We start from the raw sequence: 27,562 nt of genomic DNA on the forward strand, positions 1-27,562 counted from the left end.
AAATGTATTATGATTTTAATGAGTTACTGTTACTTCATAAAAATACTGAATATTTCTAATAAGATATCTCATGATTTTAATACATGTTTACTTAAATTAATCACATTGGAAAGTAGAAAAAAAATATTCTTAAAAACTGTTTTTATTGCTTTTAAATCGCATTGTTTATTACTTACTAACTTTCCATATTTAATCTAAGCGTATCTTAGGCTTTACTAAATGGCAACACGCTGGCGCGTGGAAGATGAATGCATATTATTTACTGCCTCAGCAAAATATTGTTTTCATAGAACCGACTTTGTTAATTAAAACTGAAAGATAAATATCTTAAAACTTTCCCAATGTCAGTAGTCTTGCGCACTGGAGATAAAAATGTTTTATTTCAAATTGTGTTCCCACTTCTCGCTTTAAAACAATTGAGTTTTTCAGTCAAAAGTCATTAAAATTTTACAAAATATGAAAAATAATAAAACAAACTAAAAATTCCAAATTCGGGCTTCTAAGTACACATATTCAGATGGAGGATACAATATTCAAATTTCATATATAATACTCAAGAATGCTCAAGAAACGGCTTCTTTCACAATACCAAGAACATGCATATAAACATGAAGATTCTTCATTATTTAATTTGTTTAAAAATAATATAGGGCGATAATATTTAGTGCAATAATTTGAAGAGTCATATGCTATTTGTAGTAATCCAACGCAAAATTCTATTTCGGGACTAATAGCTGGTTTGGGGCTAAAAAAATAGAAATAAATAAACAGTATTACAAATTAGATTTAAAGCCAATACACAAAAATATACGAAGGAAACAAATAAAAACAAACATTGATTTAAATTATATCTCCCTTATTTAAAGACTATTAAAACACAGAATTTAAAATATGCAAAGCAGCATTGAAATGTTTCTGTCCTTATAACAACTTCATAGTGCATCAACTGTTGTTCATAGTTCGCAAAAGAGTGAGACTGATCTACCTCAGCAAGGATTGCAAGTTCTATTCCGGTGATAATTTACGTAGCTTTTCATTAGCAACGAACACTTCAGCTAACAGTCAGCAACATTTGATGATTCATTGATGTAAGTTGCAATTAAAATCCCATGATATATAATCTCATTCATGCACAGTAGAAATCTGCATAAACTTCTGAATGGAAGGGAATTGCTTTCATAGAAGCCAAGAAGTGAGGGATTAGGAAATTTAAAACTTGATTGAAAAAATTAAAATAGCTGACACTCAACTAAAAGCACTGCGCAAAAAAAGAGACAGTTCTATATCTCCCGTTCTACTGGGCCTATTGATGAAATTAAATTGCATTTTTCATGTCACAAAAGCGCGACTTAGGATATGTATTAGATTTATATATAACATTTTTCTAATACAGGTATTTTGACACAAAATCGGACTTTTCTGAAATAACATACCAATTGTGTTCCATATTTCTATTCTACTAATCAAATTATGCCAAACTCCCACGTTTTGTAAAAATCGCATAAGCAGTTTTTGAAAAATTAGTTCCTAAAATTTTATCTCCCCAATGTTAAATGAATTGGATATATATTTATTATAAAATATTTATTATTATTATTAAACTTACTTCCTTCCTTATTCCAGAATTCGAAATTTAGGCTTATTCCAAATATATTTCGCTCATTTTTTATGATTTATATTTAAAATTTGTATTTTTAAATATTTTATAAATTTTCCTAAAAAAGTTGGATTATAAAATTTTTACCATCGTCTTAAACTAGATGTATTTCTAAGCATACATGCAAAAAATTAAAGCTCCTTATTAAAACTTTCCTCTAAGAAATATGTGAATTTACATATTGGTGCGTTTTAAAATTTGGCATATTTGTTATAAACAATAATAATGCCAAATGGGATTTACCACTCTGTCAAAATTATTTCAAAGTACGAACGATGACCATTTTCCCGATCTTGTACAAAGAAAAAAAAAAGGAAAGGAAAATAGGTTGCTACAAATTAAGGAATTCGTCAAGTGAATTATTCTTGGCGCAAACTAAAAAAAATGCGCCAAGATAAATTTTTAAATTTCTCCAAAAATTACAACATTTAATATCTAGGCATAATTTGATTCGTAGAATGTGGGAAACAATTGGTATGTTAGTTCAGAAAAAGTCCGATTTTGTGTCCAAATACTAATGTTAGAACAATGTAATATATATAATATATAGCCTAACTCACGCTTTCGAGACATGCAAAATGTAATTTGAATTTTGTCAATCGGCCCATTAGAACGGGAGATATAGAACTGTCCCACTTCTTTTTCCCGCAGTGTATATGTATTTGTTGGCAGCGAAATGTTAGCTGTCATTGCTGTTTGTTTATGGCATGCGCGCGTATTAGCTTTTATGCTCTTAAATCATTTTAATACTTCAGAAAATTACAGTGTATAGTCATTAGGCTGCTTTGATGCAGAAACATAAAAAATGGATAGTGCCCTCGTCTGGATTCGAACACCGGACCTCCCGAATACGCATCAAGACTGCTTCCAGCGTTAAGAAAGCATGTGGAAAGTAGAGAAAAAATGCCTTATAATAGCAATAAGAACCTGGGAAAAGAGAGTATATTTATTTATCTTATTAAACTTACATTAAGCTACATTATGGTCGTCTTATTTGAACGTACGTTCTTCTGCCATTGAAGAATTTCAAAACTACCTAATAAAAAATTATTTTTTAAAGAAAATACTTATACAAATTCTTTGCTAATAATTATTTGGATAATATAAAAAAGCGCAAAATTCGTAAGGTGGTCGAGGTATAAACCATCAGACTTTGCGTATCTTTAAGAAACTAGAATTTTCACTAATGATGTTGCAAATTATTTCATCGTCGAAAATATTATTTTCTGAAAACAAATTGGCTAAAATCTTTTCAAAAAATAAAAGCTAAATTCTGTGTAGCAAGCATAAAAAGCTAGAACGTGTTAGTTAAGTACTTGTTATGTTTTGAGCTTTTAAATCAGTCGTTTTCAGGTGATATAATAAACTGCAGTATATGAGATCAATATTTCCATTAAAAGGAACGATGTAGATATGGTATCACATTGCGCACATAGACATTTTTTCATTGAGTGGCTGGATTTTAAATTTAGTGAAGAAAAATTTTTATCATCGAAACTATTTTTCTGTATTGAAAGGAAACTGAAGCTTATTTTATATAAATTTTAAAAACGTGTTTTCTAGTATTCAATGTGTGTAGGGAAACTGAGAGGTAAAAGTTTAAAGTGGGAAATTTTGGTCTCTATTTTGGAATGGGATTAACATACAGAGCATTTTCCGCGTAACTTCTAGAGAAAAATATTATTAAAGCTTATTAAAAAGGAAAAATAAGTGAATAGTTAAAATGAAAATTTAAAAAAGTAACACAAAACATCTAAAATCCGCGGATAACATTCAACATTCGTAGGGAAAATGTCTAGTATTCATAAAATCTGAATAAAAAATTAAAATATTTGCACAAATTCGCACAGCGATAAAGCTGCTTCTAAGATAATATTCCTATTATTATACTGATTATTTCTATAGAGATGATATCTAGAAAATAGCTATTAGCAGAAAGATGGTTTTGTAAACGTCTTCATGCAGGAGGATACAGGAATTGTTATTGAATGTAACATGTAATGTGACTTTCCTGCCGAATAAGTATCCTAGCAAGAAAACTGCTTATAAAAGCGTAAAGCTCGTGAAGTTTAAACGTGGTTTACAGTTGAAAAATCGGAATCTTATAATTGAAATTATTGGATTAGCACAGCGAAAGAAATCGAACATGATTATGGCTTATTAACAACGGCGTACAAAATAAATACTATTGGAGCAAAAAGAAAATATGGCTTATATTAGCAGCGAATTTCTGCGACACTTTTATCCGTATTAAACCACTTCATAATTGAATGACTGTATATTTTCTCCCTTCTTTCCGCATTCCTTCGTGGTGTAACTGGAAGCATACTACACGTGTATTCGAGAGAGGTTCAAGGCTCGGGTCTCGGCGAGAATATTGCTAATTTTTCACGTCTTTAGCACTGACTCTGCAACTGAAAAATCGTTAAATACACTATAGTCTGACACTTATTTGTTATACTATACCCTAAATCTTATTTATTTTAAGTATAAAGAAATCATTGAAGTTTCAGGAGAAGAATCAAAGAGAAATACATTTCTAATAAATAAAATAGTATCACGAAATTTTAAAGAAATTAAGCAAATCAATAAAACATGTCAGGAAGCTTTAATTAGCTCATTCACGATGGCACACATGTTTTCTGCTATCCAAAACAGAGGATATATTAGAGAAGTACAAGGTCTAAAAGAAAAATAACAGTAATAAAAACGTTCTGTTGAAAACATCATCTCCAAAGAGAAACCCGTAGATTTGGTACTAATTCGTAATTGATTTTAAACAATAAATCAACACTTTGCCCACATTTAACTCATTGTATGGCGGAAAGCTACAAAACTAAAAGCAAGACTTGCGCAAGCGGAGTGATTACATTATAGGACATTTTCTTCCTCCTTCGATCACGCCTTCGTAGTGTAAGAGTAGCGCATTCGAGAGGTCGATGTTCGAGACCCGGCGACGGCATTGCCCATTTTTCACGTTTCCTGCATCGACATAACCTAATACCTAATGTTTCTATAACATAATTTACTAAATGTTAAAATTCAGAATAAAACTTTCTAACATATTCCGTGATGCATAGACTTTATCGATGTATTGGACACTTCAGTAGCACACGAATATCACATATTCAAATCAGCTAATATTCAGTTCATGTACCACTCCTGCCATGTCACTTATTCGGTGTAGAACGATGTAAAGTTGTCGTTTGAATCTCATGCATTCAATAGCTAACAGCAATCTTCAGTTGGTGATAGTGTATTCTGTTTGTGAATATTGTGACCTTCGGTCACTGTAATGGTTAATGCCTAGGTAGGAAACGCCCTGCTGATACACAATCTCCCCAATTTTGGTGGAAGATACCACCACTATCTAATAGCAGCTGGGTGGCCGATTTATGTAAACATTTATTTACTTTTTACAAAAAGGAAAAAAAAATTAACAAAACTAAAGTTTAAACTTTATTAACTAAACTTTTGTAGGGATTTGAATTTATTTTAACTAACAAGTTAAAGTTTAATTTTAAACGTTAAGCCTTCATTCCCCTAATTGTCAGTGTGGAGGAATGCAAATTTCCACTTTGAGAAATAGTTTAAAAACCGAGTTTCGGTAGGAAAGAGAAGAGTTAGGCTACAGCCACCACCTCTGCTGTTTAAACGTTTGCTTATATTGGATTGAAATTGGTTCACGTGGCTTAATTGCATTTACCTGCTGCCACTAGTTTCGACGGAGGTTTACGAAACGGGATCTAACTGAGCCCTGTAGTTTAGGTCTATCACTTGGTCATATCTTCAAATTTTTAGCTTTCTTATCTGATTTCAGTTACCGTCCAAGAAGAGGCGTAATTTGTTAGCGTCGAGTTGACGCATTGTGAATTTTAAAGAGTTAATAAAGGGTACTTTTAACCCTTCTTTTGGTGCAGTTATTACCATTCCAGTTTTCACACAACAGTGAATCTACTGAACTCTACACTTTTAATAAAACATATATAAATAATAATAATAATAATAATAATAACGAAGCAAAAGAAAAAACTTCAGTTTATATTTATTTCCTATCCCCAGATGGTGTAGTGGTTAGGTATACTGTCTAGATGGTATAATGGTTAGAAGAGCCGATTGAGATACCAAAGGGCCCGGGTTCGAATTCCGTAGGAGGCATGGTTGTAAATGTCCGTCCCTACATAGGAGGCAGAGGTTACTCACCTATTAAGTGTCTCCATAATAAAGTGATCATCACTTCTCGCCTTAGCAGTAGCGAAGCTAAAGTCGACTGAGGGCCCGCCATTGGGGAAAAAAATATTTCCTGTCTGAAATCTACAGGTTGGCATCTGCAAATAATTTCTCTTGGTTACACTTTGTAATTCGAAAGTTTTGACAATTAATATTGAATTTTTAGACTGATATTTACTTCAATTATATCTAATACGTTGAATTAACGACCAAATAAATTGCTTTTAATTTAAAAATAAATGAATTACGAAAACTTTCCAAGTGGGACAAAACTTCAGAATACATAATGACAACCTATTACCTTGCGTTTATTTTATTAAAATTTTCTTTGATGCACACGGATAAAACATTTGTTTTTATGTAATTAATTATAAACACTCCTTTACATCTTACTACAGCATCTTATCGCGTTTTGGTTTTTGATAAAGTTTGTAACTTTTAAGAAAAATTACTAGAAAGTATTTTCCTCGCGAAGAAATGTTAATGCTTGCTGGTTAATCTAGTTCTCTTTTTAAACTTACTAATTTTTCACTTAAGGGAAAAAACTGTTCAAATATAAAATGTAATTTTGAGGGTATTTATCTTTTGACAAGTTCGAAAAGAAATCCATCATCATGAATTATTTTAACAAGATTTATATTACAATGTAACTATTGAACTCTATTTGTGAATTTTATGGAGCGCAGCACTCGTTATTGTTTACACGTTTATCTGCAATTATTTTTAATGGCAATGAAGATAATGTAAAGTTCGACTCCAGATCATTAAAATCATAAACCTTTCTTCAAATGTTTATCATAATAATTACTGTAATAAACATGCAAATTAATTTACAGAAAATGTAATCGTTACCCATATAAAATTGCGTCGGAGGCCGAATACAGTCCGTGCGCTGAATAAGGGCGAATATAGCCTCGAATCTCATATTGGTGTATACCAATACGAGATCTTTTCTGTAAAGAATCGTTGTGTAGCAAGTTGATGATTCAAAATCTCAAGGTGGTGAAATTTAAACACGCTTTAAGGAATGCTGGAAAGATGCTTAGTTCGTACATAAGATATATCAAATTCTACTGGAAGTAAATTCTAACAGAAGTGATTGCATGTCGCCAATTAAAGATAAGAGTGAATCCTTATATATAATTTTATAAACAATACATTAAATATTTTTTAAGCAGATTTGTCCAATCATCAATGTGTAAGAACTTTTATCTGCATTTTTAAAACGTTTAAGTTAAAATATATCTGATTTCTAAACTATTCATAAATTGTACATAAATTTATAGGATAGCCAGGCTTTCTCATCAAGGCCGCTAAACTCTGCACAGCCAGATCCTTCGTTTGTAATATATGAAAAGTGCCCAAAGAACTGTACTTATATGACTCATAGTTTTTGAAATAAATGTGAAAGAAAAGTATAACGTCATTTCCAGTAGAAGGGGGGAAAACTGCATTGGAATCATAAACATCGGTATTTGCATACAAAGGTGTTCGAAATATTAAACCGCACATATCGAGACATGAATGCGCGACGGCATGGAATGACGTCAAGTTGTCGTTTGAATCTCATGCATCCAGAAGCTAACGGTAATTTTCGGTTGGTGATAGTGTAGTCCGTTCGCGAATTTGTGACATGGGTTTTACCTTCGGTCACTGTAATTTTTAATGCCTTGGTAGGAAACGTCAACTTGACACACAATCTCCACAATTTTGGTGGATGAACGCACGGCGAGCTTACACCAGCACAGAAAGTTGCAAGACTTCGGCGGGTGGAAGAAACAAGTTGAGCACACACGCACTAGCCAGGAAACTGAATGCGAGTAGCAGTATTGTGCACAGCACACTGTTGCGGTCACCCATGCAAGGTGTACATCAAGATGACTTTCAGACACGCACTGACTTTTGTGAATGGCTATTGAAACAACATGAAACCGATAATGCTTTTATTGTACACATCTTGTGGACAGATGACACATGCTTCACACGTGATGGTATCTTCAACAGCCATAACAGCCATATGTTGTGGGAATGCAATACTCATGCAAACCGCCCGCAGATACATCAGGTCCGCTCTGTAAGTATGTGGCTCGGCATTCCAGGCAATCTTTATGATTGGACCATATCTTCCGTATGAACGGCTCAAAGGATAATCATACTTGGTATTTCTTCGTGACATATTAACCAATTTCTTAGATGACATACCCTTAGCGACAATACAAGGCCTATGGCTCCAGCACGATGGAGCTCCAGCGCACTTCAGCCCTTTTTAAGGTGACTGGCAGGATATGGCCACTAGATTGGACGTAGGGGGTCAGGTTTTATGGCCTTCACGATCGCCATTATCTGTCATCTTTGGATTTCTTCCTACAGAGCCATCCGAAGAAATTGCTCTATCGAAACCTAGTTACTAGAGAGAGAGAGAGAGAGAGAGAACGGGGGGACGTGGATACTATCCCTTTACCAAACGGTTAATCAGTATAATACCATGCCCACCACTATCTATAGCACTCCTTAGACTGGATTGGAGGACCACACGGTCATACAGGAGCCACAAAGTTCGCTCGCACCGACCCGACCTCCGAAGTCCAGCGCCCTATGCATGCACCAGGGGCTGTTTCATGATGGGCGTCCATTTTGAGCGGCCGCCCAGCCCAGAACAAGTCAATACTAGGAGTTTGTAAAGAGCTTATGTATCACATATATGGCCATACAAAGGAGTTCTTAATACATGTAGTTCCTAATACAATTAGTCAGATTATTCAGTTTAACATATTATTTTAACATAGGTGATAGGTTTTAACATAGAGCAAACAGATGTTTTCGAACAAGGTTTTCAAAACAAAGTTATGCCGAACTACTTAACACAAATATACCAAAAATACACAATGCCACCTGAAAGGTGTTCACCGTGCATGACAAGACATACGAAATAACATGTTACAGAGTTACAGATTAATACTCAAGATACATTACTGATGCAAATATGACTGATACAAGACTGATATTAATACTGGTAAAATACTAATTAATACTGCTACTATACTGATTCATTGATATAATACTGTTTAAATGGGAATGGTTTTGTACAAGTCGGTAAATAAATCCACGAAATAATACGTTATAGAGAATCAAGATATTGCGAATTAACATATCACAGATCAACGTTAAAGATAAATGGACAGACACACACAAGGATATACATTACCGTTACATTAATGGTACACTACTGACACAAATATGACTGATACTGATACAATACTTTACTGTTATAAGACTGTTAGATTACTGATATAATATGCATATACAACACTTTACTAGTATTTAATACTCACACAATACTTTACTGATATTAATACTCATACGATACTGATTAATATTGATTAATTGGTACAACACTGGTTAAATGGGAAACCTAGTTACTAGAAAAGACTTAGTTGCTCGTCTTCATGCTGCGTATACTTTGGTGGGCACAACACTGTTGCAACTTGTGTAGTTAGACATTCCACAGCGTAAGCATACATGCCTCGTTATGCGCAGTAGACATTTTGAACCTCTTTCGAAGTTTTTTTTTTTAAATCTTGCACCGGATGTGACATCATATTTTTATTTAGCTTCTTTCTCGAAAATTATTGGGCGGTACAGGTAGAGTGCTTAGGGCATTTTTTAGGTATTCTCTAGAGTTTTCCTTGTTCTAAATCTTGTTCCTTGTTCTAATCTTGAGTCAAATAATAAAAATCCCTAACAGGCGTAAAACGTATTATCTCTATGTCTGAAGTAGCTTACATAAATCTTTTTATTTAAGCAGAATTTTGAACATAAACGCACTTCCTTTTGCTAACAAATCAACCAAAGCTCTTGGTGATGCAACTAAACTAACAATCATTTTTCAATTTACAACGTTTAGCTAAATATACTTACTAAAACCTATTATAAACAGTTTTTAATTATAAGGAAAATAAAATTATAAGAATGGAAAAATACAATCAATTTTTAATTCATTGCCTTGTATAAAATGAAAGAAAAGAACATCATTCTTTCCATATTTTGGCAAATATTCGTGAGCACCTTAACACTTTTTCAAAACCTAACTTGTCGTGAATTGTCTTTCCCTTATTTTGCTGAAATATAAAAAAACGATTAATTAATTTAACTTATGCGCCTTAAATTATGCGGTTATATTTTGATCCACTGGCTGAATGATAAAAGTGATATTAAGTGGTAAATGAAAAACTTCTACATTTTCGCACAAGTCACTCAGTTTTGTTAAATGACGAGGTGCATTATATAATATAAATTAGATTTTAAAAGCGATTTGCAACACCTTTCAACTTCAGTGTGAAATCAGTTCTTAACTCGATTTGTCCATACCAATTTGTCCAATTTTTCCAACAACTAAAGTTTTTAACATATGCAGTAATTCGAATTTGGAGCCCAATAATTGAAATTCTGCTGTCAAATGATAAACTACAATAACCAAAGTATTCTTGTACCTACAAATAGATGTGATAAAATTATGATCTTATACGATTTAAAGAAGCATTTGGAAACTTTTGACATCACTTTTGCTAAAGTACATAATTCTGGACAACATAATTTGCATACGATTTTAAACAAAACCAGCGTAATATCCGAAACTGTTTTATAACAGATCACCTTATAATATGTGAGTGTTGCATTTTTAATTCAATTAATTAAAACGATTTATAAAATGCATTGAATAAAATCTAATTCAAATTTACCCTCTTCCGTCATTAAAATTCCAGAATCGGTTTCTTCCCTTAGTTACAATATGTTCCGAAATTTGTGGATAGAGATAAAAATATTCGAATCGAAGGAAATTCGAAGAAAGTTACATTTTTAGATATCGCTTTGAACACTTTTTTATTCCTGCTTCCTTTTATCTATTCACTATTCAGATCACCCAAGAAAAAGACTTCATCAGCGACACATTATTTAGCTTCATTAAGCCGCCATTGACTATATCGGCAGGGTGCCAGTTTAAACTGAAAATAGGAGACCAGCTTAATGTCTGTTTTAAGAAAATTTTCGAATGAATTTCAGAACTTAACTCCGCCTCTAGCGCGTGTCAGATCTATAATATAAAGGACAGGAAAGGGATCAAATCATCCATATAGCTCTTAATCTAGCCAATATCAAGATTACCTTCGCTCTCTTGGTGGATTCTGCACTCAACTTCGAAATGGTAAGAACTTCTCAATGTATTATTCAATTTTGTAATAAGTGTCCACAAAACCATCTTGCAGTCAGGGTCTAATTACCACCCATGTTTGCCAGCTCTCAGCCTAGGGGCCCAGAGATCAGGTAACCCCAAAATCAGGCAGTAATTGTTCTTTAGCTCAGAATACCCTGATAAAATTGAGGGAATTAGGCGTTGAAGACATATGGAAGTCTTAACATGGGCTCAAATGCCAAGTGTCTGATGTTTCACATATTTAATATAACCTCATTCCTAACTTTTGTGAATGATTGACAATTTTCAAATTTATGATTCATTGCATGAGATCATTTTTACTTCAAATATTACCAAATATAAAATATCACTGTTATGATGAATCAGTACAGATTATACTTAAATAAAAGTAAAGGCTTTATTTTTTAATGATGTTAAAATAATGAATTTATTTTCTTAGTCTATCTAAAAATGAATTAGATTTTATCACATTCTAAAAAAAACACTTTCTGCATTATTATGATAAATTACTAAAGATTACTTTTAAATGAAAATAATGTTTTTATATTTAAATAATGATGAAATAACGAATTAATTTCCTTATTATATCTTAAGTAGCGTTAAATTATTTTTATTCCGAAGAACTCCAAATATGAAATACCATTTTCTGTATTATGATTAATTACAAGTAATCACTCTTTAATGAAATTAATGTCTTTATAGTTTAGTGACGGTAAAGTGATGCAATTCTCTTCTTAGTATTTTTATTTTCTTACTTAATTGGAGCGAAGGCATTTAAAGGTATAATTTTGTTTAACCGAAACTCATTTAATTGTGTACTTAGATTTTAGTATACGGAAAATAATACTGCTGTAACCGTAAGAATTACATTATTAAAAAAAGATGCATAATAATTTTAAAAAATTTGAAAGTATTCAGATTTTAACGTTCACCAGAACGGACTGTTTTAAAGTGTAATATAATTTGTCATCATGCATTATCAATAGATAGGGCCAGGTGGAAAAGCGAAACATTTGATATGATACTAGATGAATATATATTTAGATTAATATAGGAACATTCTGCATGTTTTGTGTATTTGAGAAATGGAAATATATATATATAAAGTAATTGTGAAAAATATTTAATGTTTTTGATAAAGTATATCATGAATTAAACGCATTTTTAACTGAGTTTCAGAAATTAAAAAAATAATAATATTCTTAAGAGCTGCATCTGTTCCTTTGAAATAGTTAGTCAGATTCAGTTTGAAAGACAAATAGCTTACATTTTGCCGAATGACAACGTACTTCAATTAAAAGCGAAACAACGCAAAATTGAGTTCCGATACTAATAGTCATTTTGAGCTAAAACGAACGTAAAATATGTTTCAAAATACCTAAGTCTGTAGGGATGTCAGAATTAAAAAATCTCTAGAAGGGATGCTCAAAATATCTCTAGCGATGTCATCATTAAATAAAAGGGGAATAATGCGCTTAAAAGAAATGGAAGAAAGATTTTTAAATAGTTTACTTAAAGTAGTTTGCGTTCTTAAGACGTCGAATTTCTTATAACACACAGCATTTTACTGCTTATAAATAAAAAATAAACAAAACAACAACAACCCCCCCCCCAAAAAAAATCTGAAAGGTTTCACTTTCTAAATTACGTCTAAAGGGAAGTTTTTTTTAACATTTTGTGTGTTACCTTTATTTATTAAATATCATGTTCTTTGCACTTAAACCATTAAATTCAGTTCAACAGCTATATCGCAAAATAATTTTAAATTGAGCGTACCTTTAGAACTTCCGATACAGAATCTCGCGCGCTGGAGATAAAAATGTTTCTTCCCTCCCCCGTACAGTGTTGTCATTGCTTGCTTTGGAATCGTTTAGTCTGTTAATCGAAATTCGTTGAAGTATTACAAAATATGAAATAGATAATAAAGCAAATTTCAAATTCAAATTACGGCTTCCACATGCCCATATTCTATGGAAGATTACGTTATTCAAATTTGGGTGGCTCTAGCTACCGTTGTTTTTATCACAATGCGAGAAACATATATACATTCATGCAGATTCTTCATTATTTATTTTTTTTAATATAAAACAGGGAGATAATATTTGGTGGCAACAATTTGAAAAGTGAAACAATGCTTATCGTGAATCGACGCAAAATGCCAAAACGAAATTAATAGTCTTTCTGGGCAAATTTCCCCGTTGGACTAATAAATAAAAGCGCATTCTTAACAGTTTTAATCACTATCATTCCAATTCTTTTTTAATTTTGAAAGCACAACTATTTTGTTGTAAAGATTCTGTACTGTGTACTTCTAAGTTCCAGTTGAATGGGAAGAATCTTAACTAGTAAGCTAATAATCGCTTCAGTTCACGGGGTAGAAAACAACAAGTGAGAAGGGTGAAATAACCCTTTATTATTCCAACTAAAGTTTAACTCCATCTTGGAGTTGTACAATAAAGCCGACACTGTGGCTTGAACTTAAGAGACTAAGAATTAAACTAAATTAATTTTAACTAAAGGAGATATAGCCGAAGCTATCAAACTTCTAACGGAGTTGGCCCCTTAACGCTAATTGACTGCGAAGCTATCAAGGGCCTAATGTACGGCCGAGTGTAATAATAGCTTAAGAGAGAGTAGCCTAAAAAGGCGGACGCGTGCTAACCAGAATCTTTGGTTCTCTCTGACTAAGACAGTAGAACTTTGCGGTTAAATAACACTCTTCCTCAATTTGCAATCAAACGTGATTCTAAAACTACGTTCTGGCCGGAAGTGGTAAGTTGAAATTAAAAAGCGATAGGAAAGGAAGTTTAACTCAAAATTTAACTGTTAATAAAATTAACATAATCCTTACATTGTATTTCATTAAAAAGCATTATTTCGCCGTTATTCGTAATACTTATAATATATTAATAGATATAAATTATTATCAGTCTCAGCATTATTCGGTTTGCATGAGAACTGCAGATACAGAACATTTGCAGTTTTACATAAGATTATTAATTTGATACAATATAAATTAGAAGGGATTTTAAATACAGCAATACCTCGCAAAATTGAGCTTCAATCGATCTGGAATCATTGAATTTCGGTTTGAAAATTACAAAATAAGCTAAATTTTAATTGAGCAAAATAAAAATAATAAGTTCTAAAACATGGTACACAAATTGAATTTTTAATACATAAACTATTGATACATAACTATTGTTCCTCTCTCTTTTCGCGCAATTTTGTGTGCAGTTCTAAAGCTATACGACATGCTACATATTTCAATTTTTTATGCGGTTTTCCATTGCGTATGTATGCAATACCTACGCTTGGGATGCTGGTTCTAGAGTTATGATAGATATAATTAAGAAACGTAGAGTCTATTATAATTTAATGGAAAATAGACAGCAGTTTGGGTTTCAGAGAGTTAGATTCTGTCAACGTAATTGAGTTCATTAAATCGAATGTTAATGAATTAGGTAATGAAACACTCATTAACATAGATAAAGAGCTTGTGAAGAACGGAAAAATGATTTGGATAAAAACGACTGTGCTAAAGTATGCCTAAATTATATTTTTAAACAATAGATACGTTTCTGAAATACACGTGTAGAACAAGATAATGTATTTAAAGAAAGAAATACTATTGTTTCAGAATTATAAAATCAGAAAACATAATTTAAAAAAAATCGGAATATATTCGTCTTTTACCTTTTATTTATTTCAGCAAACTACGCATAATAAGTCACATTTAACTGCCAAACTAGCATCCAAGAAAGTTTTCATTTAGAGTCTACAAAGGAAACAAAATTTTATATCTTTAAATCCGACGTATTTTTCCCACTTATTTGAAAAATGAAGGAAATAAAGTTACATATACATAATTAGTTGAGTTTAGTATAGTAACAGATATATACAGTGGTGGCCAAAATTGTGGACACTTTTGGAAATTTTTATGTTTTTGAACTTTGTATGCTTATAGAAAATGTTACGTTTCGCAAAATGAAAACTTGTACATATCATTTTAAAGAGAATTTATTACTGAATTCAATACAAAACACAAAATTCAATTATTTGCAATACAAAAAAGTTAAACGATAATAGTTATCGATATACATTAGATAGTGATGATTGCAGTGAGTTATCAGTGCTTAGTAGAGTACCCTTTATTTTTGATTACAGCTTCACATCGATGTTTCATTGAGCTGACAAGAGTTTTAAGCTCTTCTTTCGTTATTACATGATGCCAGGAAACAATTATAGCCTCAATTAGTTCCCTTTTATTTTATTTGATGGGCGCCTCATTCGGACAAGAGTTTTCAAACGGTGCCACAAATTTTCGATAGGATTGAGGTCAGGACTGTTTCCTGGCCATGACAACAATTTAGTGCTCTTTGTACCAAACCATTCTTTCGATATTTTGGCCGTGTGGCAAGGAGCAGAATCCTGCTGAAAAATAAACGAAGCATTGTTGGAAAAGAGATCTCTGATGGAAGGTAGAAGTTTTGGTTCTAGAATAGTGTCAATGTATTTTCTGGCAATCCGTGTCCCATCGATGACATGAAGGCGACCAATACCATCTGCTGACATGCATGACCAAATCATAACACTAACTGGGTTCTTCACAGTTGCTTGAATGCAGTCAGGATGTAGCTCTTCTCCTATTCTACGTCTTACATATTTTCGCCCATCACTACCGAATAACGATATCTTAGTTTCATCACTACATATAACTTGTGACCACTGATCATCTGTCCAATTAATGTGTTCCTTTGTCCCCTGTAGTCTTTTATTTTTCGCTGCTGAAAATTAAGATAAGGCTTTTTTCTTGGAATTCTACCTCTCAGTCCAACATCTGTTAATCTTTTCCTGATTGTTCTTGAACTGACAGAAACATCAGCATTATTCAGATCACTTCTGATGGCCGCTGATGACTTCTTTCTATCTTGGAGACATAGTCTTTTTATTCTTCTGTCATCAATAGATGTGGTTCACCTTTTTCGGTCTTTTTCTTCTTTGTTTTTTATTGAATTTGTCTCCTGATATCGTAAACAAAACTTTCGGACTCCAGATGTAGTCACTGAACCACCCACCTTTCTTGCAATTTCAACATAGGAAAGACCACTTTCTCTTAACACAATAATATTACATCTCTTTCTAGGTGTCCAATCTACTCTTTTATTTGATGTCATTGCTTCTTGACTAAACATTAAAAATGTTTACAAAAATTCCTACTTGTAATTTCAGTGTATAAGAGACAGGTCCTCCTTCTACAGAAAAAAAGCAAAATAATGAATTGTTTCAAGTGTAAACATGGTGTCAGCTTCTACTGGCAGTTACTAACATTTGATTGGCTCTAAGAACAAGAACAGTGATTGGCCAGGAAAGCTAGACATTACAAACCACTTAATAACTGTGTTTTTTATTAAGTACATATAAGTGTATATAATTTGCTGTAATTACATATGTATAACTTGTTCATATATATAATTTAATTGCTTGTTTAGTCTATTGTATATGTCACTTTGATCATATGCATGACAAAACAAACTGTTGCGAAACTTGAAAAATCAAATGCAGAGCATTGTTGAAAATCTTATTTTCTTAGATAGGTCTAAGGTATTGAGGAAAAAGATCCTGTAGATCAAACGCACCTTTCTGTATTGAATCACTATGAACCCCCATAAATTTCTAATTCTTGATTTTATGGTTTTAACCAAGATTTCAAAGAAACGATTAGTAATAAATCAATTAGAATTATTTGTCAGTGACAAAAATATTGACTAAAGCAAAAATGTAGACATTCAACTCTAAAGTCTCGTTATAACGACGCTGAAGATGGTTTTTCCCCGACCGCGGCATTAGTGTACTTTCTAAGATCTCTGTTTCGACCAATTCGCTTGATTTCGACCATTTGAGAGTCATCTCGTAATTTCCTTACTATGCCAGAAATTAGGTTACTTAAGAAGGCTGACCAAACATTTCAGCACATTCAACCAAGGGCGAAAGTTTACAACAATGATAAAAAATATACTGAACAAAGAAAAGCGCTAAACGGGCGTTATAGGCATTAAATCGATGGTCTAGATGCGACCTACGATTAGCCATTTGATCATTACTGCTCTGAAACTCTGCTAAAGAATATTTCTGCTCAGAGAAGTTACAATTAGACATTGATTTCATCTATTACAGTGAACGTCTGTGAGGCAGATTCTACATCAGGTTACTTCCTAACAAGACCTGATTACCACCTAAAGGACTAAGTGTAAGGACCCAAGCTTTCAAGAGCCATAAAATCAGACTATATTTCCTCATAATCGTGTTTCTGCTGATAACAACAAGGAACACGGGCGTTAAAGATCATTGAAAGAATTCTACGCCTGAGGTTCCAAACTATCTCAATCGGGCCTTACTTTGTAAGCTTATAAGGTATTTTCTCCCTCCTTTCCGTATGTCTTCGTGGTGTAATTGGAAGCATACTCGACATGTATTTGAGGGGTCCAGTGTTCGAGTTCCGGCGAGGGCACTGTATATTTTTCATGTCTCCTGCTTCAAAAAAAGCCCTACTGACTCTGCAAAGCTAAAGTAATCTTTGCCAGAATTCAGTTAAGGGATAAATACTGCAAGATCTTCTAATGTAATGATGTATATATTAGCATAACAAGCATTCACTAAATAGACTTTATTTACTAAAATACCTTAATATTTGATCTACACTCATGTCCAAAATTATCTTAACATACCCAAAAATGATGATATTCAATGAAATATCGAATCAATGTGATCCATATTTGCAGGGAATGTGTGAAAACCAAGCCTAATTAGCATTATCCAATCAAAAGTAATCAAACGGTTTGTAATATGCAAATCTAGGCATTACGTCATCCAAGGGTGAATCAAGCGCTTTGCGCAAACTGAATATTTGAGTGAATTTCTGCAACATAGCGTTTGATTTCAGTGTGTAGGGACTCAAAGTGGTTTGTTATGGCTTCGAAGTATCATTTGGAAGAATCTGTAAAGTGGTGAATTATCGGCCGTTTAGAAGCTGGGCAGTCAATCATGGAAACAGCCACATGTCTGAATATTTCAAGACAGACAGTCTCTAAGCTATGGAAACAGTTTCAAAATGATGGAAGTGTTGTAAGGAGGCCTGGACAAGGTCGGAAACGAATGACAACTGCTTCTGAAGATCGGTATCTGGCATTAACTGCCCGTCGTAACAGAAAGGCTACTGCTCGCCAGTTAAGTTCAGAGTTTGCAGCTGCCACTGGAACTGTTGCATCACAGCAAACAATATACAGAAGGCTTAATGAAAAAGGCCTTTATGCCAGAAAGCCAAGGGTTGTGTTTTACTGTCTTCACAGAAAAAGAGGGATCGCTTTAATTGGTGTAAAGAACATCAAAACTTGGACTGAACATCAATGGTCCCATGTTCTCTTTACTGATAAGTCGCGGTTTAGTTTAACTGGTGATTCTAAACGTGTTTACATCTGGAGGAAGTCAGGAACACGAAATGATCCCTCGAACATTGTGGAACGTGACTGTTTCGGTAGTGGAGGTGTGATGGTATGGGGTGGAATAATGATCGATGGATACACGCCCCTACACGTGTTCAGCAGTGGATCTGTGACAGGCCAGATATATCGAGATGAGGTCTTAGATCCTTATGTAAGACTTTTCAGGGGTGCATATGGATCTGACTTTTTATTTATGGATGATAATGCCCGTCCACATCGAGCAAACCTCGTTGATGAATTCCTTGAAAGTGAAGACATTAAGCGAATACCTTGGCCACCAAACTCTCCTGACCTTAACCCGATAGAACTTATGGGACTACCTTGGAAGAGCAATTGCACGTATACATCCTCCTCCTAGAGATGTAAATGCTCTGAAGACGGCATTGCTGGAAGAATGGAGATTAATTCCCCAAACTGTGGTTAACAGCGTTATTTCCAGCCTTAAAACACATTGTGATATGTGTGTACAAGTCAGGGGAGATCGTATTCCATATTAAATTCGTAAGACTTAATTCTTTTTCTGAATCATTCCTTTTTTTCTTAACTCTCTTTGTCACACTTTATTACCATTTTTATTGTTTCATGCTACAATTTTATATCATATGAGGTGATCTTCAATTTTTTCTTTTGCATTTATGTGTCATCATGTTATGTATGATTCCACGAAAATTCATTAAATTATAAGTCATAGTCTCTGAGAAATCCGTGAATTTATGCATGTAAACATAATTTTGGACATGAGTGTAAAACACATCGATCAGCTTCATAACATTGTGTTGACGTCCTTATAGTGTTGAGACATTAACATACCCTTTCGGGAGACCTTAAAATCTGAAACCTTTCAGAAATTAATTATTTATTTTTTCGGTTTTATTTCCTACTCTTTAAATTAAAAAAAAATGTCCCACCTAAATTTTAAATAATTTTCTAGATTCGTGTTCTCGGTCTTCTGACTTTTCTGACGATGATAGTCAACCTTCATGCCTATCCGCCATCATTCTTCAAGTATATAGCTCTAGGATGCAGAGGGGAGCAAAATATACAGAATTTGGCCCGTTTGGATCGTCTGTGTGAAGAGTGTTCCAACATTGTCAGACAGCAAGAGGTTCTCGTAGATTGCAGGTAAGAAAGACTAATTTGAAGATTAAAACATCTTGATTTATATACCATTTATGACTATGAGAAATTAAATATTTTTTTAGATATACAGGATCTATCTGTGTTAAAACATTTAAATCCATACAGTATTGGCAGTTCATCCAAGAACTAATTTCCGATCGATTGGGTTGACTGATATGAGTGTTTTGGGTTCTAACCTTCAAGACATTATTAAGAGCATGTTGTCTTTAGATCCTTAGACCGATGAGTCTCAGATTATGCGTCGGAAGGCAGTTATGGCTGCAACTGCCTCAGTGAATGGCTGCTTCAGTGTCACGGTTAAAGCATTAAAAAAAACTATTTTTAAGTGATTATCCAGCTATTATGAGTGCACATCCTGGGCTCTAATTTCGCTCCCCCCCCCACATGTTTCGGCTGTTACTACAGTGATGTCTATCCGTGTGCATGTATTTGTGTGACGATTTCTTCGTTCAAGATAATTCTTATAACAGCCTTCCAATTTTCTTCCCATGTTTAATCTTTATCCATTCATATAAAGCTCTGGATATGGGGGCATACTTACTATTTTTGACTTCTGCTTCATAAAATGGCTGAAGAATTTAATGGCTAGAAGAAAATAATAGACTAGTCCAACCAACATTTTAACCTGAACATTTAATGGGTATATCCACAGTTTTGATACACTATGAAAATGGAAGACAGAAACATGGATATTTACAAGAAACTGTCACAATAAAAAGAAATGGAAAACATTTCTTTCATCTTTAGGATGCGTATATATCTTTTTACGTCTTACGTATCTTCTGTTGTCATGGCGGCTTCGTTTGCACCTTTTTTTTCCCATAAAGTTCTATCCTATAGCGTGCAGCGCCGCCTTTTGGTAGTGAAAGATGACATCCCGCATATCAAACTTTCACATTTTGTTTCCGTAGTTAAGCTTTCTGCACTCATATAAATATTTAATTAGACTTTGGGTAAAACTGGACAACCGGAAATGATATTTTACTTGAAGTCCATAACAGCTTTTGATGCACAACTGGAAGCGTTGTTTTCTTTAAAGAGCCCATAGAAATAGTGTAACAGCAGCATAATGTTGCAAAACTGCTAATATTTTGTTGCATATGTACACAATAACATATTTTTGCAACTGAACGAGCATTTTTTCTGATACCTAAATATCGCGGGGATGTACGTGTAGGTCAAACCTAGCTACGACTCTGAATATGTTGATACTATAGAAATAACGTAGAAGAAAATTATATTATGTTTGGTATTATTTTCAAAGTATTTATTTTGTTAAGTATATAATAAAAACTCAATTTTCTTTACTTAAAACTAACTGAATTATATATTATATAACTGCCCAATAAAATAGAATTTTTAAGAAAACAATAAAGAGGCGAACATTTGATTACGTTAGTAATAAATTTACAAAAAAAAAATAAAAAAATAAAAATAAATAAATAAATAAATAAATAAATAAAAAATAAAAAAAATAAAAAATAAATAAACAGTTTTTAACATGGCGAATTGTATCTTATGAAATATAATTCAAAATTTCTTCTAACAGAATTATTTATTAGAGTAACAAATTAGCTTTTGTTTACAAATGATCAATCGGAAATGATACTTTACTTAACGCTCGTTGCTATTTTAACATGGGATTGGTGAGAGATCATGTGCTGGCCAAATCAGACATTTTTATTATGTAATTATACATACAAAGAAATTATTTCCTTTTTTTATTCTCTTAGAGGGTCATAATAAACCGCAACTGTACGCATATGAGTTATGGACTGAAAAGCTTGGGAACACTGCTTTACGAAGGCTACCCCTCCAACTATGTTATTCTTAGGCAGAATTCCTCAAGGACTTTGCTATAATTAATTAGCCCAATCTTCTGAAGCTATCAAATTTCTTCTATTTAACTTTCCCTTGTATTGACGATTATCATCTTCTTTCACGGATAGTTTTCGATGAACTGAAATGAGAACCTAAAATAATAATTATTTACCGAAAATTTGTTTATTTTTCTTCTTCGACTTTAAGATTCGTGTCCTTTGGACGATATATGTCACTTTAATGTTCTTTAAGTTTGGCTCTTTAGTTCCCAACGAATGGATAATTTTACTGTTCTTTATGTTCGTCCGATATATATCAAACTATACTGGGAAAATGTGCTACAAATTCCACAAGAATTTAAATCAGAGATGGTATCTTAAAGAACATATTAATGAATTTTACAGACGAATGAGAAAATTACTTGAAAATTGGGAAATCCGGGAAATTTTCCAACTAATAGAAAGATTAAAAGGAATGATGCCGATTTCTAATAGCGGAATGTCTTTTCTGATTGTAAGTCGAAAAATATTAAAGGCTTTATCAATGATAGGGAGAGAAATTCCTTCGCCAGTGTCAACCGATTTCAAATACATAGCTGCCAACTTTGAAATACGAAAAAACAGGAGGTTCCTCTTACGAAATCGGCAACTTCCGGGAAGTTTCGCGCTGTTTAGAGACGCCATTTCAGAAGAATCCAAATAGACAAAAGAAATTCTTTCATAATCCATGATTCAGGTTATAGAACTATTTATAATATAATTCTAATGTAAAATCTATTATTACTCTTTAATCACATATTCAAAACTTTATGTTCTTTGGCTAATTTTATTTTGTAGTTTCATTACACTTTTGTGCCGAGAAAACCCTAAGTAAGAAAGAAAAGGTTTTTATTTATCGAAACATTTTCAGAAATGACGAAAATAAAGTTAATAACTAATGTACAGATGAACTTCACATGCAGATGCCTTCATACGAATGCCTTCCTTTACGAACGATTTGGCTTTTGAAACAGCTATTCTAAACAACAAAAGCCTCGGATAACGAACTACTTCTCGAGTTACGAACGCTCAGGCTGAAAATAAATGATTTTAAAGGTGTTTTGCTGTAACTTATGCTACATAATGGACACTCAAAGACTTTTAGAAACATCATTGCAATATTTTCCACTGCTTAACTCTCATCAGTGAAGCCTACAGCAAGAGACTTTTAAAGCCCCGGAATTCCTGTAGAAAGGTATGGCCTGGAGAAAAGTATCGGTTGCAGGCAGAGACTTTGAAAACTTCGACACTATTGTCTCTCTAAGCTAAATCATGGGCTAGGAAATAAAGAATGAAAATGTGAAGTTGTTCCGAGAAAATCTAGATGAATGCGCTGAACAACAAGGAATTATAATAACTTCAGAGATAGCAACAAACGGCAATTTTGGAAGAAATCGTTTCAGAAAAACATAATCTTAGTTCTCTTATCTGTAAAATGTGTGGTAAATGGGGCAAGATGCAAAGCTTACTTGTAATTACTATCACGCTGATAAAGCAGTAACAAGCTACAGCATAAACATTTTCAATAATGGCGTGCGTACCTTAGAAACCTTTTAAAACAATGGCAACAACAAATCACACTGGGCAAATTTTGAGTGAAACGGTGGCCCATTAAGTCTCGACAAGAATGGAGCCGCTTAGAGAAAAACAAAAAGGTGAAAGAAGTTGGCTCCTAAAGAGAGACATGTTACTTATAAGGAAAAAAATTTCGCACCTAAACAACATACTTTCCTCATCATTTCGTACATATACTCGTCCATTTTCCTTTGTACAAAAATTACGTTACAGTAAATTACGTTTTATTCTGTTTTATCTGCTTAATATAGGGTTCATATTTTTGTGAGGCAGATTTAATGATTTTCATTGGGTTTGGGTTATGATCCTGTGTGAGAGATACTCTTAATTTTAAATTAGCAATCTGTAGTCCAAATAATCCACTTTACATTAGTTCATATGGTCAGTAATCTTCCTAAAGTCAGTAAACCAACGCAGTAATGTACCATTTACTGACACAAGCAATGTTAGTTACAAATATTAACTAATTAAGCACTGGCTGAATCTTTACAAAATGTTTTACAAATAACGACCATAGATTAAGACATAAAATTTCATAAGAAAAATTATGCTAAAAAACCGGTGAGAATGGGGAAATGGAATTTGCACAATTTGCGATTCATTAAATCAATAAATTTTATTTATTGCAGGATAACATTTTCCTTAGTAAAGGCTAACATTTAAAAACTAACACATTTTGTGATCTACAGAGAGATGTGATGGAAAACTGGGAGAATTGGTAATTATGTAAATAACTGAGTTCGTGAGAAAGCAAAAATTCTGAAGAACAAACTTTGAAAAAAAAAAAAAATCCATAACAGTATAAAAGGAGCTATTTTTATTTAGCTGATTGACATGACTTAGGATAGCTAGCGTTTACTGTAGCCTGTTTCTTTAAAATAGGCACTTCGCCCGTTGCCAGCCATACTATAGACGAAATACTGAAAGAAATTGTTTGCCAGTCTGATAGTAGTGATCTTTCTTCTTCTGCGATCGCAACGCATGTCGTCATCCCCACACAGCATTTATTTTCTCCACCTCATTTGAAACTATAATTCAATTCAGTCATTAATCGCGCGATTTTCAATCGGAACAAGATAAACAGAAATGATATGGGGAGAGAGGAATGAGACTAATACTCATATCATCTGCTGCAGCTGTTGTTCCACGGTTACGAGGAAAGTCGAAAGATGAAAAATAACCTTAAAGTTCCTGTTTTAAAATAAGAGACTATAACTTCGATAGCGAAATTTTCGGCGTGGATCAGATTAGAAAAACAAGTATATCCAGAAGTTTAAATAACTGAATATAATATTGAATGAAAATACGTAAGTGAAAGAAAATGGTAAAAACTGCTTGTCTACGTGTAACTCAAAAAGACTTTCCATAGTTCAAAGATTCTGTGATTATGGCTATAAGCAAAATTATAAGGTATTTCCCCCCTCTTTTCCGCATGCCTTCTTCATCACCAAAATTTGGCGATTGGGGCCCCTAATCCCCAGTCGCCCTGGCGGAGTATGTAAGGTATTTCATCCTCCTTTTCGCACGCTTTCGTGGTATAATTGGAAGCTTATTCGACGCGTACAAAAATAAATGAAGGAAAATATTGAGATAAATATATATAGAAAGAAGTTGCATAAAAAGAGCTGACTAATTTGAAATTTTAACTAAGCCAAAATTAAGCTTCGGTTTAAAACTCATTTTTTGATTGACAGAAAAGTATTGCTTCTTATATAAAAGAGACCAAATCATGGCATCAATCCCACGCTGAATTTTCATTAATTAAAATCAAGTTATAACACTCTGTGTCAGGCTGCATATCTCAAAAGAGTGCGGATGTACAGGTAATTTTCTACTGTATGTCTAACTTGATAAAATCTGACCCCCCCCCCAAAAAAAAAACTCACGAGATTTTGAACGCACGACTCAATTATCTCATATCTCTATCGCAAACTGAAGAGAATTTTTGCATACAGTCGCCATTTCCAGTAGTTTCAAGGCAGACTTAAATCTTGTTTTAAATGAGTTTGTGATCAGGATCAATTTTTCTCTTTTAAGATGAGCGTTCTCTTAAGAATTTTTGTTCAAGTGCCCGATTTCTTTCGTGAAAACACGAGGAGTATGCCCACTAAAACTCTAAAGGGCCGTTCCCACTGGGATTTATCTAACGAACACAACTAACGTAGTCGACCCATCTCCAAAACCAGTTTTTCCCCATAGGGCAGCAAGTTGAAAAATCTGAACGGAGCTAGTCGACACATGGAACTGACTTCGTTAGCTCAGATAAACCTCAGTGTGAATGGCCCCTTAAGCGCCATTCCCACTGGGTTTTATCTGAGCTAACGGAGTCAGTTCCATGAGTCGACTAGCTCCGCTATGCCTGCAGTTCAGATTTTTCAACTTGCTGCCCTATGGGGGAAAACTGGTTTTGGAGAAGAGTCGGCTAGTCAGTTGTCTCCGTTAGCTCAGATAAACCCCAGTGTGAACGACCCTTTATACCAACTAAGGGCCATTCATACTGGGTTTATCTGAGCTAACGCAATCGGTTATTCGCTATACTTGAAATTCAGATTTTCAAGTGTAGAAAAACTTTTTTTTATTTTTTTTTTTTATCTAGACGTCTCTGTTAGCTCAGGTAAACCCTATTGTGAACAGCCTTAAAGCTTATATCACACTTCCGGATGCAAACTGCAATGGCAACTGCTCCTAGAGACACTCTCCGACAGATCTAGCTTTAACGACAAGTTTCTAGAGCAACATTTTACGACGAGGACGAAATGTTTCGCTCGACGTTCTGTTTCATGAAGGTCAGCCATTCACAAAGAATGAAAGATTGTAAGGAAGATTGTTTCTGCTTATGTGTTTTTTTACTTTAAAGGCCGTTCACACTGGAGTTTGCTTGAGCTAACCGAGTCAGTTCCATGTGTCGACTAACTCCGCTATATATAAAGTTCAGTTTTTTTTTTGTTTTTTTTTATGTGAAGTTCAGGTTTCACTCGAATGTGACGAAACACAGCATGAAGAAAAACTGGTTTTTTCCAACAGCGTGAAACTAGGTCAGCTGTGTCAGATAGCAAAGGCACAGGTAATTTTTCACGTTTCTTGCTTCGCAGAACTTAGTTAAATCTCTAAAAGATTTCAGTACGTACTTAAAAGTATTGGAAGCCAAGATCCTCGAAAATTTGCGTTAGACGAGATACTGAAAGCAATTGCTTGCCAATCTGATAGTCGTTCAAGTAATTCTAAAAACCTTTTGAATGTAAGTAGGTATGGAAATGAATTGAGTAATAAAATAAGAATGAGGATAACCCCTCTAACAAATCTCGTTACACAGAATTATGGCATATAGCACCTACTTTGAAGCAGTATAATATTTATGGTTGCATGCTTATAACAATCCGACAGTCATCGAATTTAAGTTTCTATTCACATTGAAATTAATGCTTGTGAAAATACTTTCAACATTTAAATTTCAATAAACATTTAAACCTTAATTTGTTTTCTAGGGCAAAGTGCTTTGCAAATCCACTGTTTGTAAGCTGCGTAGAAACACTTGTTGAACGGCACCTCCAACATGAAGTTCTGGCAATAGCTGAGGAAATAGAAGCCTCCTCTAAGAAGAAATCTTGGGAAGAGCAGAAGATATACAATTGATAATCTTCCAACTTACAACTGATGATGCACAACTTACGATGCATTCTTGCCCTTCACTCTACAGCTAAGGAAAATGAGGACCATGAAAACATTATTTTGCATTTGAACATACAAATCCGATGACCAAAAAAAAAAAAAAAAAAAAAAAAAGTGTAATTTCTTATCTTGATTTCTAATGCTCTTCTTCAAAATTACTTTAGAATTCGATTAATAAAGAATACCTAAATCGCTGACTCTTGCTATTTGCAAATAAGTTACACACCTTTGCATTAATCAACTGCTCGAATTTTAAAAACACTTACCGCCTTAATTTCATTAAGACCACAGCCTTGTAACAGAATTTTAAACTTTGCAACTTTTGCAACGGAAACGAAAGTCAAATTTATTCCACGCAAAACATGATTTTTCAATATAAATTTTACTTCAAATACCCGGATTACTGAGATCAAAGTCGATTTGAATATTCAAAAAGTTCGCATATGCTCTATAGACTATAGGTATTGCCGTAATACATGTGAAGAGTTTTTTTTTTTTTTTTTCCCCTTGTTTATCTCATCTTAGTTAAACAAAGAATACTGAACTAAAAACAACATAAATACAATGCATCATCTCCAAGAAAGAATAGTGGGATTTTATAAGATCTGAGTGAAGCACGTATCATGCGAAACGAACTGAAAGTGCTTTTATTTAACTTTGTCGCTTAAAAAATTATAAAATTAATAAGTTTCAACGTGTACGCCATTAACAGCACACA

The 27,562-nt window shown here is 33.4% G+C and overlaps 1 protein-coding gene across 1 annotated transcript; it reads left to right on the forward strand.

Annotated features, from left to right (window-relative positions):
* The first annotated feature begins 10,987 nt into the window (after window positions 1–10,987).
* LOC118194084 (crustacean hyperglycemic hormone-like) lies at window positions 10,988–27,035 on the forward strand. The gene is made up of 3 exons (XM_035365274.2): window positions 10,988–11,090; window positions 19,533–19,723; window positions 26,661–27,035. Exons 1-3 carry the CDS (start codon window positions 11,088–11,090, stop codon window positions 26,806–26,808), a joined length of 342 nt encoding a protein of 113 aa, XP_035221165.1. The 5' UTR covers window positions 10,988–11,087; the 3' UTR covers window positions 26,809–27,035.
* Window positions 27,036–27,562: the final 527 nt, after the last annotated feature.

The sequence above is a fragment of the Stegodyphus dumicola genome, chromosome 3 (assembly GCF_044657685.1).
Source record: "Stegodyphus dumicola isolate Sdum_Otavi_A_Nest chromosome 3, ASM4465768v1".
Taxonomy (NCBI): domain Eukaryota; kingdom Metazoa; phylum Arthropoda; class Arachnida; order Araneae; family Eresidae; genus Stegodyphus; species Stegodyphus dumicola.